General features: G+C 37.6%; 1 protein-coding gene across 1 annotated transcript in view; it reads left to right on the plus strand.

The window, feature by feature from the left end:
• Positions 1–17,228, plus strand: part of TMPRSS11F (transmembrane serine protease 11F) — a 57,668-nt gene that overhangs the window by 28,096 nt on the left and 12,344 nt on the right. Inside the window, exons 4-8 of the mRNA XM_045391922.2 lie at positions 6,723–6,790; positions 8,572–8,735; positions 11,081–11,119; positions 12,252–12,453; positions 15,795–16,054. Coding sequence (XP_045247857.2) covers positions 6,723–6,790; positions 8,572–8,735; positions 11,081–11,119; positions 12,252–12,453; positions 15,795–16,054 — 733 coding nt within the window. The remainder of the gene's footprint in view (positions 1–6,722; positions 6,791–8,571; positions 8,736–11,080; positions 11,120–12,251; positions 12,454–15,794; positions 16,055–17,228) is intronic.

The following is a 17,228-nucleotide window of genomic DNA, read 5'->3' on the forward strand; positions in this document are numbered from 1 at the left end:
CAGGGCAGGGCAGCCCAGCCTCCTGTCTCTGCTTCCATCTTCCATTTCCCAATGCGCTCATCCTGGCTGCCACAGAACCCTCTCCCCTCAATGACATTAAGCCCTGGCTAACATCTAGGATGGTGTGAAGCCTGCCGGCGAACCGCCCACTACCTAAGGTGCTAGGCTGCTGGAGCTGGCAGGGCTTGCTCAAAGCCTGGTGTTCCTTGCACAGTTGATGGTCTTTCTTATTTGCATCATCTGTCTCACATTCTGTGGACATCTGGGCAGTCAAGCTGGGTAGTGTTACACTTGTGAATGATACTGGGATTTCAGTTAAAACTGGATTAGCCTCCTCTTGCGACAAGCTAATGTCTCAATCCTTTGTAGGCAAGAACCTGAAATGTGTGGGGAGCATACTTCAAAGAGGAATCCTTATCTTGATGCTGTGCTGTTTTCCTTGCTGGGCCATCTTTCTCAATACTGACAGCATCTTCCTGCTCTTAAGGGGATCCTGACGTCACCAGGATGGCCCAAATTTATGTGATGATTTTCATTCTTGCTCTTCTAGCAGCATTTCTGTTCTGGCTGCAGAGGAGATATTTACAAAAGTCAGGGCATCATCTTGCCTTAAGTTATCATTGGAATCACAGGGAATGCGGTCTGTGTGGGCCTTAATGTACTCTTGCTTGTAGACTGTGGACGTTAGAGGGTTAGAATCTGCCTGGGCCAACACCACTTCCTGGTTCTTCCTGTCTGCACTTCTTTTCCTCTACATGTGGGAAAAAAAACTATCAATACTTGGGGAGGTTGGACTAGGGACTTTTCCCAGGAGTGGGGCTCCTACATCCAGCCGGCTATCCAATTATGCTCATGGTGTATACTGAGTGACAGACTTGAGATTGGAACCCTTCTTGCAGGACTGATTAATGTGACAGAGCTGGACGCTCAGGGCATCATCTGTGAACTGGCCTTTGTAGTCAAGATGGTTGCCCCCTGGCTTTGGCATGGCAGCCGGTGTACGAGTGGGCAATGCTGTGGCAACAAGGAATCATGAGCAGGCTTGGTGTTCCCACTTTACTGTTCTCCTGTGTGCCAGTGTGTGTACACTTGCAGCAACTGTTTTTACTTGTAGTTTTGAAGAGTGTGGTTGCCTATGTATTTACCATTGACAGATATGAGCCAAATGATGCCTGTTTTTGCTCCTCTTCATCTACTTGATGCACTTACAGGTACCTTTGGTAGAGTCGTGAGAGGCGCAGGAAAATGGAAGATTGGTGCTATCTTGACTGCCATTGGTTATGGGAAAACCTTTTTTGTTTTCCCATGGGAGTATCTCTGATGTTTGCTGCTAAACGGGATAATAGGATTCTGGTCTGGATTGAGCGTGTCTTTCAAAACCTCTTCTATTTAGCATACATTTTGAGAATAAACTAGAATAGAGTTGCAGAGCAGGCACAAGTTTGAGCAAGTTTAAAAGGGTGCAGAGAGACCATAGCTACCCCAACAGAGCTACCTATCCCAGAAAAAGAAGTAACGGATGGAGCGATTTTGCCTGATATCATCAGACCAGAGCACCAGACCATACAACTGATGGAAGAAAACTCCTCATATGCAGTGCCCTCTGTTGGGGATGTTTTGACAAGACAGTTGATTTTTTTTTTTTTTTTTTGGATATTTCACTCTACATTTTATTATTGGATAACTTAAAATACTTGAATGGGGTTTGTATATTCATTGGCATATTAGCTTGCTAGGACTTCCATAACAAAATAACAGACTGGGTAGCTTAAACAATTAAAAAACTACTTTTTTTCATAGCACTAGAAGCTGGATTTCCAAGATCAAGGTGCTGGCAATGTTGATATCTCCTGAGGCTTTTCTTTTTGGCTTGCAGATTTCTTCCTTCTTGTTGCTTGTTTACTTAATCATTTCTCTGTGCATCTGTGTCTCTTTTTTTTTTAAATTTATTTATTATTATTATACTTTAAGTTCTAGGGTAAATGTGCATAACGTGCAGGTTTGTTACATATGTATACTTGTGCCATTTGGTGTGCTGCACCCATCAACTCGTCAGCACCCATCAACTCGTCATTTACATCAGGTATAACTCCCAATGCAATCCCTCCCCCCTCCCCCCTCCCCATGATAGGCCCCGGTGTGTGATGTTCCCCTTCCTGAGTCCAAGTGATCTCATTGTTCAGTTCCCACCTATGAGTGAGAACATGCTGTGTTTGGTTTTCTGTTCTTGTGATAGTTTGCTAAGAATGATGGTTTCCAGCTGCATCCATGTCCCTACAAAGGACACAAACTCATCCTTTTTGATGGCTGCATAGTATTCCATGGTGTATATGTGCCACATTTTCTTAATCCAATCTGTCACTGATGGACATTTGGGTTGATTCCAAGTCTTTGCTATTGTGAATAGTGCCGCAATAAACATACGTGTGCATGTGTCTTTATAGCAGCATAATTTATAATCCTTTGGGTATATACCCAGTAATGGGATGGCTGGGTCATATGGTACATCTAGTTCTAGATCCTTGAGGAATCGCCATACTGTTTTCCATAACGGTTAAACTAGTTGACAATCCCACCAACAGTGTAAAAGTGTTCCTGTTTCTCCACATCCTCTCCAGCACCTGTTGTTTCCTGACTTTTTAATGATCACCATTCTAAATGGTGTGAGATGGTATCTCATTGTGGTTTTGATTTGCATTTCTCTGATGGCCAGTGATGATGAGCATTTTTTCATGTGTCTGTTGGCTGTATGAATGTCTTCTTTTGAGAAATGTCTGTTCATATCCTTTGCCCACTTTTTGATGGGGTTGTTTGTTTTTTTCTTGTAAATTTGTTTGAGTTCTTTGTAGGTTCTGGATATTAGCCCTTTGTCAGATGAGTAGATTACAAAAATTTTCTCCCATTCTGTAGGTTGCCTGTTCACTCTGATGGTAGTTTCTTTTGCTGTGCAGAAGCTCTTTAGTTTAATTAGATCCCATTTGTCAATTTTGGCTTTTGCTGCAGTTGCTTTTGGTGTTTTAGACATGAAATCTTTGCCCATGCCTATGTCCTGAATGGTACTACCTAGGTTTTCCTCTAGGATTTTTATGGTATTAGGTCTAACATTTAAGTCTCTAATCCATCTTGAATTAATTTTCGTATAAGGAGTAAGGAAAGGATCCAGTTTCAGCTTTCTACTTATGGCTAGCCAATTTTCCCAGCACCATTTATTAAATAGGGAATCCTTTCCCCATTTCTTGTTTCTCTCAGGTTTGTCAAAGATCAGATGGCTGTAGATGTGTGGTATTATTTCTGAGGACTCTGTTCTGTTCCATTGGTCTATATCTCTGTTTTGGTACCAGTACCATGCTGTTTTGGTTACTGTAGCCTTGTAGTATAGTTTGAAGTCAGGTAGCATGATGCCTCCAGCTTTGTTCTTTTGACTTAGGATTGTCTTGGAGATGCGGGCTCTTTTTTGGTTCCATATGAACTTTAAAGCAGTTTTTTCCAATTCTGTGAAGAAACTCATTGGTAGCTTGATGGGGATGGCATTGAATCTATAAATTACCTTGGGCAGTATGGCCATTTTCACGATATTGATTCTTCCTATCCATGAGCATGGTATGTTCTTCCATTTGTTTGTGTCCTCTTTTATTTCACTGAGCAGTGGTTTGTAGTTCTCCTTGAAGAGGTCCTTTACATCCCTTGTAAGTCGGATTCCTAGGTATTTTATTCTCTTTGAAGCAATTGTGAATGGAAGTTCATTCATGATTTGGCTCTGTTTGTCTGTTACTGGTGTATAAGAATGCTTGTGATTTTTGCACATTAAATCCTGAGACTTTGTATCCTGAGACTTTGCTGAAGTTGCTTATCAGCTTAAGGAGATTTTGGGCTGAGACAATGGGGTTTTCTAAATATACAATCATGTCATCTGCAAACAGGGACAATTTGACTTCTTCTTTTCCTAACTGAATACCCTTGATTTCTTTCTCTTGCCTAATTGCCCTAGCCAGAACTTCCAACACTATGTTGAATAGGAGTGGTGAGAGAGGGCATCCCTGTCTTGTGCCAGTTTTCAAAGGGAATTTTTCCAGTTTTTGCCCATTCAGTATGATATTGGCTGTGGGTTTGTCATAAATAGCTGTTATTATTTTGAGGTACGTTCCATCAATACCGAATTTATTGAGCATTTTTAGCATGAAGGGCTGTTGAATTTTGTGAAAAGCCTTTTCTGCATCAATTGAGATAATCATGTGGTTCTTGTCTTTGGTTCTGTTTATATGCTGGATTATGTTTATTGATTTGCGAATGTTGAACCAGCCTTGCATCCCAGGGAAGACAGTTGATTTTTATTGTGGAATGACTTTAGCTGTTGCTATTGCTATCCTTGTAGCAGGAATTTTAGTAACAGTTTTCAATGACTGTAGTTAAAGTAGAAAAATTATCACCAGCCTTCAGCTAGAAATGATAATTATATGCCTTATATTAAACATGGAAGGCGACCATGTTATTTGGACAGTGGTTTTACTCTCGACTCTGGGTGGAAAATTGAGGTCTCCATGGTTATTCTGAGAAACTGTGTTACCCTAATGCAAATCAAGAAACGAGGTATAACTTTAAGCAAAATTTTCTCTGTTAACTGTATCATGATTTCTAAGTATGTAAATTTGATATTTCCTTCTGTAAGTGTTCCTTGTTCTTTCTTTTTTCTATTCTTTTCTTTTTTTTTTCTGAGATGGAGTCTCACTCTGTTGCCCACACTGGATTGCAGTGGTGCAAGCTCGGCTCATTACAAGCTCCACCTCCCAGGTTCATGCCATTCTCCTGTCTCAGCCTCCCAAGTAGCTGGGACTACAGGCGCCCGCCAGCATGCCTGGCTAATTTTTGTATTTTTAGTACAGACCTGGTTTCACCTTGTTAGCCAGGATGATCTCGACCTCCTGATGTTGTGATCCGCCCACCTCGGCCTCCCAAAGTGCTGGGATTACAGGAGTGAGCCACCACGCCCGGCCTATTCTTTCTTAGGTTGAATATCTTTCTTCTTCCAGGAAAGTGGTTATTGTCCTATAAACTGTTATTGGTGACCTAGTTTTCTTTTATTTCTCTTAATGTACTTAGTCTTGCCACTGAATATATATTAAGTACCTGTTCAAGTCCTATCTAGGATATTACCATATAAGCTTTTACAAAATAAATACCTTAAAAAGAGAGAGAGAGAGAGAGAGAGAGAGAGAGTGAGAGAGAGAAGAGAGAAGAGAGAGAGAGAGAAGACTTTGAAGGTAGGGATGGGGCAAAGTAGGGGCCAATGAAGGGGTAAGATTGTGTTGAGGGAAATATTGAGCTTGAGGCAGGGGTCTAATATACTCAGGTTTGCATTTTAAAGATATCATCCTGGTTGCAGCATTCGGAGGGAACAACTGAGGGGACAGAAGATAGGGTAGAACCACATCAACATGCCATGAGGAGGCTGCTGCAAAGGCCCAGATACAAGTTTCTAAGGAGCTGATTTGAGACCATAGCAATGGGATTGAATCAAGGGAAGTGGATTTAACATTTAGGAGGTAAAGTCTACTGGGCATTATTACCACATTAGAAGAGTCAGGGAGAGGAAGGAATCTTGTGGGGAGGGAGACTTTCCTTCTCCTGAGATGATGTAGAAATTGGGGGCAAAATTTACCATGGAAATAGATCTTATGTAAACTTACATCGACTTGTTATTCTGACTTATAACTCTCAGCCCAGTGCTTTTTAAATTTTTTTAATCTATTTATTATTTATTTTGAGAACAGATTATGATGCTGGCTAATTTTTGTATTTTTAGTAGAGATGGAGTTTTGCCATGTTGCCCAGGCTCATCTGGAACTCCTGGGTTAAAGCAATCTCTCCACCTTGGCCTCCCAAAGTGCTTGGATTACAGGCGTGAGCCACCACACCCAACTAGCCCAGTGCTTTTTTGACAAAAAGGCAGTGTCTCAATAGCCAGCTGGAATCAGAACCCTTTAGGAAATCAGTTTCCTGAATATTGAAAAACTTCCAATGGCTTAGACTGGAAAAGCTAAGTAATGAAATGCTGATGATATAAGAGTGTGGTGAAACTTACTCCCAAGCAGAGTACCAGTTTTGAAATCCTGTCTCTCACAGAGATGACTAATAAGTGAGGGTGTCAGAGTCACATGGCAGAAATCATTTCAAGTCATGTCAAAGGGTCTAGTGATGACATAATCATTTAAGAAATCAACAAATTCTATCAGTACTGATGAGATAACATATTTGGGATGAGTGCAGCAAACAAGGTAGGCTTTTTTAGAAATGAGGATGCTGTCTTAAAAAAATAGCATGTACTTTTAATTTACTTGATAGTATTTAAAACTATCATCAATAGCTTAATAGATACCAGACAAGGTGTAAAATGTGTGACGTAATTTCACCTAATTCTCAAATCAACTGTATAAGGCAGATATTGTTGTTATCCCATTTTACAGAGGCTTAGCAAAGTTGAACAATTTCGTTGTGGTTATTTGGTTCCACAAACATTAGGCCCCAGGTTTAGTCTTACAACTGTCAATATACCCATTAACATGACTGGGAATAAGGTGAAAACCTTTTTTTTTTTTTGCCCAAGTCTCTGGCTAAGACAAGGAATAACCCTTTTCTTAAGACTAATACTTCTTTTTTAAAATTATTATTATTTTTTTATTTTACTTTTAAGTTCTGAAGACTAATACTTATTTTTTAAAAATCAGATGTCTAGGATATTTCGACATTCTTCTGTAGACGGTCGATTTATCAAATCTCATGTTATCAAATTAAGGTATGTAAACTTGGTTTGTAATTTCAAGTTAATACTGTTAAGATGAGGTATTTGATGAACCTAATTGCTTAGCTGCCCTGAGCAAGTCTTTACAGCAACACACAGATTTCACAAATCTTGAGCAGCCCAAGGTTTCCTACCTATTCCTCAATCACAATAGAAAGTCGTAAGGTGCTTTGTGACAAGAAAATCTCAGCTGTTGGATAGAAAAAGAGGAAAAAAATATAAGAAACAGGGGAATGACACAGCTGACATTCCCTCTTCCCCCGGCCTCTTAAGTTAGGGGCTAAGTAGAACTTAACGTCTTTTTCATTTTCCTCATTTTAAGCCTACCCCACCATCAGACAATGACTTTCTCCTCAGTAAAGTTTTTCTTTCATGACAGTGCTTATTGTTAGTTTAAAATGGCTTTTCATTTTGATGCTTTGGTGAAAACTAATATACAAAAATGAATCATGAAGCTATTATCAGAGACTAAAATTACAGAATCCATCCTGAATGTTTTTACATGTTGTCTAAAAAGCTTAGATTCCATAGTGATATATGCCTCTTCATATATATGTATATATGTATATAAAATGTGTATATGTATATATACATTTGTATATATGTATATATTTGTAACATATGTATTTTATATATATTTATATATGTATATATATTTATAACATGTGTGTATATATATTTGTAATATTTGTTTGCTTCACTTCTTGGTGATAAAGTAAATATAAATATGGTTAAATGATTAAGGAACCCATGTCTTTCCTTTTTCTCTTGCACTTCTTTCTTTCATACCTTCTTACCTTTTTTCCTTTCTCCTTTCCACTTTTCTCTCCTTCTTTCCCCTTCTCCTCTTCTTCCTTTCTTCTTTTCTTTTATCTCTCAAATTAAATTCATTCTCAAAAGATTTCTTGAGGCTTTCTAACCCTGCACATCACAATATAAATTTATATATTTGAACTGTTTATCAAATGATTCTCTTTTATAACTGCTTTCTTTAATCATTTATCTATTAACAGACCACAAGAGCCCAACAGGTCAGTGCTTTAATATAGTAAAGGTTTATTTCATTTTTAAGGTACAGTCCAAAGAATCAGAAGTTGGGGCAAGGGTGTGGGTGCCAATTAAGATTATGAAATGAAACTGCCCACTGGATCTTCTGCATCTGGTGGCAGACAAGGGAAGAGTGAGAGCAGGAAAATGCTATGAGAGGTTTATTAGAAGCCAGACCTGGAAGTGGGGGACATTATTTCTTTCCATATCTCATTGACCAGATTCATTAGAAAGTTTCAATAAACCTCAGGAATGTCCAGGAAATGGAATCTACCTCTGTGCTCAGGAGACAAAGGAAACTGAGTTTGGTAAACAAAAGGATCCTCCTTGCCACACCATTTCTAAAGAATAATGACATTAGTTACAGCTTTTGCTAAAATTGCCTTAAAAAACAAGCCATTTAAGTATGTATAAAGCATGATTTCACAAACATCTTCTCCCACAAGCCCCTCTAAACTATGAGCTGAGTAAAGACAGTGAACAACTGTTTTCAGGTATGTATTTTATCCAGTATTTCTAGCATGTTGTCTTTAGTTCTTCTACAGTGCTTCCAACACTTCCTGGTTATTATACACTCATTTTTAATCTCTGTATCTAGAGATAATTTAAAAATCTGGTATGCACATGTATCATGCATTATGTTTTTAAAGTTTAATGTGAGTCCTAATAGGTTAAAGTCATTAATGATTAGATAAATGGCATTTTTTATCTGCTTTTTTGTTCTTCAGTCCAGATGAACAAGGTGTGGACATTCTTACAGTGCTCATGTTTCGATACCCATCTACTGATAGTGCTGAACAAATCAAGAAAAAAATTGAAAAGGCTTTATATCAAAGTTTGAAGACCAAACAGTTGTCTTTGACCATAAACAAATCATCATTTAGACTCACACGTAAGTCTTTTACTTTTATTTGCAACTTTTGTGGTTCTCTCCTCTTATAATACTCTTTAATTTTTATAAGCAACATACATATATATTTTTTGTAAAATATACCCATTAACATATATACCCATATGTAATTTTTTGTAATAAAATATATATATATGTATATAAAATATCAGCACGGAATAAAACTAAAATAAATTTCCACTGTGAGGCAAAATTTAGTATTAAAACATGTTTTATTTCATATTTTACTAGGGCTTTTAATAAGGTTTCTAAACTTTTTTCCATATCATATATAGTTGGGTCCTTACAAAAGTTCCAAAGGGTAAGTATTACTTTCACCATTTTACAGGTAAAGAAGCTGAGACTTAAAGAAGATGTGAGACATGAGATTAGCAAACCTTGGGGCTAGAATTAGACACAGGTATTGTGACTCACAGAGGTCTTTACAGTTCAGTTCTGGGGGTTATTTTTTGTAGTATCAAAGAAAGACACATTTATGAAGGTTTACCCCTGTAGGAAGAGCCAGTGACATGAACTGTAAAGAGGTTCTCTAGCTTGTTTCCAACTTAAAACTATTTTTCATCCGTTCCTTATTTATTCCTCATGAAACGAAATGGGAAAGTTCTTGTTTTGTTTTCCTCCCAAAGTGGAAGAAAAGGAAGTTCAAATTAGGAAACTGAAATTCAAACTACCTTACAGCTAATTGGAATCTGAGCTCATTTCTATGCCAATATGTAATTGAAGGTAGTAAAATAACGTGTTTTAAATAAAATTTTAAATGTCAAGGGCAGGAACTGTGTCTTTTTATTTTCTTACCCCTCCCTCAAACACTAGCATATATCTCACATGTGATAGGTGTTCCAGCTCTATTCATTGCTTCTTGTTATGTATTTCCAAGTTTAGTTACTTCTAATTTAATACAAAAAAGATGGGAGAGGGGCTTGTATTTTGGACCCAAAAGACTTCTCCCTTCCCAATAGCCATGTATTTATTTAGGAAGCAAGTTATCTAAAGTTAATTCTTTTGTTGTTAGAAATCAGGAAAGTTCTTTAAATATATTTTGCGATAGAATCCCCACAAATATTGTTATGTTCTCATAAAGTAATTAGAAATAATGGAGAGTATAGTATCCACCTTGATTGTTAATCAATTATATTCCAAAGTATAAGTATTTTCCAGCATTCTATACATGGAAATCTCAATTCCTGATGATATAAATGTCCCTAAGCCACAATCATATATCCTAAAGTAAAATATCCATTATAAAAGTGACATTATGTTATGTTTACTGAGTTGTTACTGTTGTAGAATTTCTTATTGTACAATTTATTTAAAAATTTTGTCATTGTTGGTTATATACAATGATTTTTTATGATACAAGTTGTTTTAATACCAAAATAACTAAATTCTCTGACCATGCTCAGTAATGAACTGTATATGTTTTCTTCTGCCACACACATGTATTCTGTTAAATAAAGAGACATATCCATGAAACCTCTAGTAGGAATTGGGGCTTGCATCCCTTTCTGGGGAGAAGTCAATGTTCCTGATAAAATCACTGTAATTCTCCATTTTCTCACTGACAAACAGAAAACCAATCACCCAACAAACATCTAATGTATCTGAGTTAAGTGAACATGAATGAATAAATTTGAAGGGAAAAAAGATGTCACGGAAGGGAAACATAAAATGAAGTGAAAGTTTGGGTGTGACTGGGGACTCTGGACTGGTTGTATGTGAAAGAACTTCATGCTTCTAGTGCCTGCTGCCTGAGCCACAACCATCCAAGCCATTCACAAGAGAGAATCCTCAGGGAGACAAGGTTATCAACCTGCACTGACTAAATTCCTACTCTGTTAGATCAGGGCCTTGAAATTGGGCCCTCAGGGATCTGTGATGCGTTTAGCTCCATAGAGCTACCATTTCAGACTGGCCATTAGGAATATGCCTAAACCACATAGGCTGGTAAACACCAATTGTGTTGGGAATTGGAGGTTGCTCCCTCAGATTATACTGAAGCCCCCAAAGAAAGCAGTCAGAGACATTTATCCTTATTTATTATTTCCTAATTTCCTAGTTTCTATTTCTTTTTCCTGAGCAAAATCAGGAAATAAAATGCCCTCTGGTTTAATTTTAAAGTAAATTATACAATTTGGACCAAAAATAAAATCAGAGTAAAGAGTTATTTATATATTACTTGATTATGAAAAATCTCATGCTCTCTTGAAATATGTATGCTTTGGATAAGCATACATATTTCACATTTCTATTAATGACCAATTGAACAAGGTAACATGAAAATGGGAATATATTATTCTGCCAGCTAATTCATATTTTGCTTATTCCAGCGATTGACAGCAGAAAGATGAGGAATCTTCTCAACAGTCGTAAGTTCCAAAACCCACAATTAACTGTTTATTTCACAGTGAAAGATCATGAAAAAAAGTTATAGAAAAGTTAGCGGTAAGATTTACCAAGCTTTTTAAGACTCATTTTATATTTTTGTAAGTCTTTTTATTATTTTTAGTATTTAAATTTATAAATTTATACCAAATACAATTTTAAGTTCATATGACCTATGAGATGTGGTTAAAAACACCTTACATAATATTCTAGATATTATATTAATATTCATTATAAATAGCTCTTTTAATATTATCTGACAATTCAAGAGAGTGTTTTAAACTGGTAACATTTAGGCTTTAATTTTTTTTAATTTTCTTGCATTTTTATTGAAATATCTGTTATGTAAATTCTCTTCCTCTTCCTGCCCTGCACCCCACATTCCAGCATTGGTACACAATTAAGGTCTATTGTGGACAAACGTGCCCATTAAAAATGTTGTAACACTTTAAGGTCTCTTTTAAGATTGACTTGAAATCTAGTCAATTGAAGGTTTGATACCAGGGAAGAAGAATTTTTTTTTTAAACTAGTCTTTCAAGTTTTAAAAGACCCAAAAGGTCAATATTGTTTGAATCTGTTAAAATACAGGGCTTTGCAAACACAATAAATTGATTCGCCTTAGTCATTAGTTAAGGGAAAATCATGACCCACATTTAGTATTGGGCTCTCTCTCAGTAATAAGGATACTGCTACTAGTTTTGGTGTGGGTCCTCCTAATTTTGTATCCCACTCTGTCACTTACCAGCTGGGTGACCGCCAGCAGTGTTCCCTCTTCAAGACTTAATTTTCTCATCTAAAAGGTATGTTGCTATAAACACATCTAAAACACATAGCAGAGGATCTATACATTTTTGGTGCTAGATGAATTATCTATATATGCTTTATAAGGAGAGACAGAAGTTAATTCCTGGTCTGAATGCCTTGAAATGTTAGTGAACATTTCTTCTGAATCTCAATAGGATCAGCAAGACCTGTATCTAATAAGCCCAAAGGCTGAGTGCTATGAATGGTTCACAAGGTAGCAGGGACAAAGGATTATCTACAACCAAAGCAAATCAGAATATACTTTTTTCCTCCTTTTTATGAATACGAACGATCATGTATTTCTGTGGCAGGCTGTGGAATAAGGATGACATCTTCAAACATGCCATTACCAGCATCCTCTTCTACTCAAAGAATTGTCCAAGGAAGGGAAACAGCTATGGAAGGGGAATGGCCGTGGCAGGCCAGCCTCCAGCTGATAGGGTCAGGCCATCAGTGTGGAGCCAGCCTCATCAGTAACACATGGCTGCTCACAGCTGCTCACTGCTTTCGGAGGTAAGTTAACCAAGGCTGCTGTGAACCTTCTTTCCACAGTCCTCATCTGCCATTGATTTAGTGCATGAGAAGAGTCCAGTCTTGCTAGTGTATCCTTTGCTCCATTCAGCGTAGACCCTGCTATCCCCTAAATGGATTAAGCTTCCCCTATGCCCTATCTATGATGCTTGGGTTTTGTCATTTATAGTTCTTATATATTTTCCTCTCTCATGACCCTAGTGCTGTCTTTCCTACCATGTATTACATAAAATAATAAGTAGATTATCGTAGTGTAAAGACTATTACACATGTAACAAGTTTAATGTCTTACATACTCAAGAAGAAAGTCAGCTACTTTTGTTTTTTGTTTTTTTTCCTAATTAATCCCTCTAACTTCCCACTGTCAGCATTGCCATCACTTTACAAATAAGAAAAGAATCATAGGTATCCCTCTTGAAGTTCTCTCTTCTCATTGCATTCTCTAGGAACCCTGCAGGCCTGTATGGTCGAGAAAGGTGTGTGGAAGGTGGGAGAGACCTGCTACCTTGTCTTGCTCCCCTCACAGTATTCAAGACTGGTTATGTACAGCCCAGCGAAATCTCTCTGGACTTTTCATGGTTGTACCTCTTAAAACTCAGCTGTGTCATTTCATGTACACAGACATACACAGCACTCTAGTGCCCAAGGAGGTCAGGAACACACCGCCTTTCTTCCCTGAGGTTTTACCGTTATGGTACAGAAAACTTTTCCTTTTAAACTCTCAAAGACAAAACTCTAAATAGAGACCCTTTGCCTGGCCAGTGGCACTACTTTTGCACACTACACCTTATTAAAGGAGCCTATCCTTGGTGATTCTGGGAGGCGCTTTATCATCCTTCTAAGGGTAACATCCCAGATGGTTCCAAGATACTAAGTTGATTATCTGTTGCTTCCTCACCCAAGAGAAGAGAAAGGGACTCACTTATATATGTGCATTTACAGCTCCCGAAATAACTGACATTATGACTTATGGGTAAATTTGAGTCCCACTCACTTGTGAAGATTTTCTAATTTTTTCATATTCACACAGTCCTCCAATCTTTGCACTTCTGTTTTGGTGAGAGTGTCTTCCATTTTAGTTTATAATTGATCTCTCCTTATGTAAATTAAAAATAAACAAATCCAGAATTCCAACTTAATATTTAGTGAAGAATATAAGCTGTGGCAATTGAAATACTTGTTTCAGCAAGTCCAGTGCAGGCTCTGGGTACTCACAGACCTACATGGGAATTGGCCATTGAGCTTGATGAAGTAGAGATTACTGGTGACCTTGATAAAAGATTTTCTAGTGTGATAGGGATGGAAATGGATTCAATAGAGAACGGAAGGAGGATTAGATGCAGTAAGTTTTAAAACCACTTTTAAGAAGTTTTTAAATGAAAGGGATCAGACCAAATTTGACAGTTGATGGCAGTTGTGAAGTTAAAGGAAAGATTTTTTAAAATATGGGAGACACATAATAGCATATTTTATGCTGATAATAATAATCCAAAAGAGTTGGGTAAAGTGATGATCCTAGAGAAAAAAGAGTGCAATCTAGAAGTGATATATTAATAATTTCATGTAATCGCACAATGTGGTATACTGTTGTGAAGGAAAACTATGTGGTACTTTGAAGACAATATTGCATTATTCACATCTTTAAATTTTTATAAATTTATTTTTTCTGCAGAAATAACGTATTTTCAAAATCATATTTAAGACAAATCTTAGCACCCTTATGTCTATGAAAAATGATTCCAGTCTTTGTGTAACAGTGTGGGTGGGGAAGACACTCTTGAAAAGATGGAAAGAGACCTGGATCATCTCCTTTTGGCACTAACCAGCAGAGTGTCACTCACCTGCACAAGTCACTGAACTTCTGGGCCTTGATTTTCTTATTCATAAAACGTGTTGAATTGGCCCATCATGTGAGGCTTCCTCTCTCATTGGCAGTACATAAAGGGATGGGATAATTTTTATTCTCCATCTGATTGATTTGTGAAATCCTTAAGACCTGAAGTCATATTATGTCTTTGTATCTCTGAGAATTCTAGTATCTAGTGCCTAGTTTTTAGTCAGTCCTAAGATTTCTGGTTTGAATAAAATCTTATCTTAATCTGTAAAGAAGTAAAATAGATGAGAGTAGAACCCCTCCCATCTCCCTGGGATCTGCCTGCCTTTTTTTTTTTTTGAGACAGAGTCTCGCTCTGTCACCCAGGCTGGGGTGCAGTGGCATGATCTTGGCTCACTGCAACCTCCACCTCCAGGGTTCAACAAGCAATTCTCCTGCCTCAGCCTCCTGAGTAGCCAGTACTACAGGTGCATGCCATCACGCCTGGCTAATTTTTGTATTTTTAGTAGAGATGGGATTTCACCGTATTGGTCAGGCTGGTCTTGAACTCCAGACCTCATGATCCACCCGCCTCAGCCTCCCAAAGTGCTGGGATTACATGCGCGAGCCACTGCACCTGGCCTCTGCCTGCTCATTTTTAGAGAAGTGCAGCACTTAGGAAAACACTGATCTTTCAGGTTTTTTAAATTACATTTAAAGGTTGATGATTCACCAACATAGTAATTCTTCTTCACCCAGAGAATTTCAAGTTACTATATATTTCCAGTCACTCAGGATGAGGATAACTTTAAAAAGAAGGAACTGGGCTTTGGAGGACCACAAGGAGGTAAAGAGATGATAGTATTAGGTAGAATTTGCTGGTGATATAAACCTTGTGGGAGAGAAAAGCATCTATTTGAAAGGAGAACTCAAAGTCTAGTAAGAGGGACTGACCAGGCCAGATCCATGGGTGATGGGAGCTGAATTTGAGTTAGGATTACTTAGTCCTTGTATATCAGGGAGGAATATGGGCATAGGGTGGAGAAAAAACCCTGTATATACGTGAAGGTTTGCAAAGCAGACAAATTACACTTCACTTCAAAGATCACAGAAAAACCCAGTAAAATAAGAACCAACAAGTGAGTCATAAAATAAGAATGGGTGGAAGATGTGACATGGAGAGAAAATACCTCTTAGTATGTTTATTATTCAAATAAATCAAAATTAATTTCTACACAGTTTGTTGAAATTAGGGAAAAAAGAGAATCTGAAGAGTTCCTAGTAAGAACTTTAAAAATTGGAAATTAATCATGCTTATTAATTATTTGTACATAATTAATTGTAATAATTTTAAGAACTATTGTTTTCCTATTATGTTATCAACTACAAATTTTCTCACCAAAAGGATGTTTCAGGAGCATAAAACTGATAGTTGGGAAGAAATACAGTCTCATTCTTTTTTACAGAATTAAGTCAAGCATCACAAGTATTACTTTTTCATATTTTGCAGAAATAAAGACCCAACTCAATGGATTGCTACTTTTGGTACAACTATAACACCACCCGCAGTGAAACGAAATTTGAGGAAAATTATTCTTCATGAGAATTACCATAGAGAAACAAATGAAAATGACATTGCTTTGGCTCAGCTCACTACTGGAGTTGAGTTTTCAAATACAATCCAGAGAGTTTGCCTCCCAGATTCGTCTATAAAGTTGCCACCTAAAACAAGTGTGTTCGTCACAGGATTTGGATCCATTGTAGATGATGGTGAGTAGTTTCAACCTAATTTTCTTAGCACAAAAATGTCTTAAGATCAAACGAGCTATCTAAAGGAATCCTTCTTAAGCTTTTAATAAAAGTAATGGTCTTTTCAATGTGTGTGGGCTTGGGCAGAACAGGGGACTAGGGGTTAAAAAGTAAAAATCAGGTCCTGTCTTTGAGTTTACAGTTGGAGCAGTGGTGGCCGGGTGTGGTGGCTCACACCTGTAATGCCAGCACTTTGGGAGGCCGAGGCAGGTGGATCACCTGAGGTCTGGAGTTCCAGATACGCCTGGCCAACATGGTGAAAACCACATCTCTACTAAAACACACAAAAAATTAGCTGGGCATGGTGGTGTGTACCTGTAATCCCAGCTACTTGGGAGGCTGAGTTAGGAGAATTGCTTGAGCCTGGGAGGCGGAGGTTGCAATGAGCCAAGATCGGACCACTGCACTCCTACCTGGGTGACAGAGCTAAACTCCGTCTCCAAAAAAAAGAAGAAAGAAATCTCCACAATTGGAGCAGTGGAAAAAAAAAAGTCAGGGAAAGAGACTAATATAAAAGGAAAAAAAACAACTAAATCAGGTGATATAAGAAGGGACAGAACACTACGGGAGTTCAAGGCAGTAAGTAATCACAAATTTTGTCTTTCCTGGATATGAATATGTTACATATACTTTAAGTCACATATATTTTATTTTAATCAGCATGTACTTTAAATCACAAATGTAATGATAGCTTTTTCCTTTATTTTAATTCTTTCTCATTATATGATAATTTATGATGGTCATAAACATTAAAATGGGTTGTAAATCTTTTGAGCTCTTTTTTTGGTTAGTTAATAAAATCTGTGTCATTTTCCTGTATCCAACCTGCTAGGGGTGTTAAAAGACATCAAGTCTAGTAATTGTATAAATTAAATACCAGAACTTAAGATTTCTAGGTACTAGTTCACTCTACTTTAAGGAGAAAGATTAGGCCAGATGTGATAGCTCACGCCTGTAATACCAACACTTTGGGAGGCTGAGTTGGGGATCACGAGGTCAAGAGATCAAGACCGTCCTGACCAACATGGTGAAACTCCTTCTCTACTAAAAATACAAAAAAAAATTAGCCAGGCATGGTGGTGGATGCCTGTAGTCCCAGCTACTTGGGAGGCTGAGGCAGGAAAATTGCTTGAAC

The sequence above is a fragment of the Macaca fascicularis genome, chromosome 5 (genome assembly GCF_037993035.2).
Source record: "Macaca fascicularis isolate 582-1 chromosome 5, T2T-MFA8v1.1".
NCBI classification, from domain to species: Eukaryota; Metazoa; Chordata; class Mammalia; order Primates; family Cercopithecidae; genus Macaca; species Macaca fascicularis.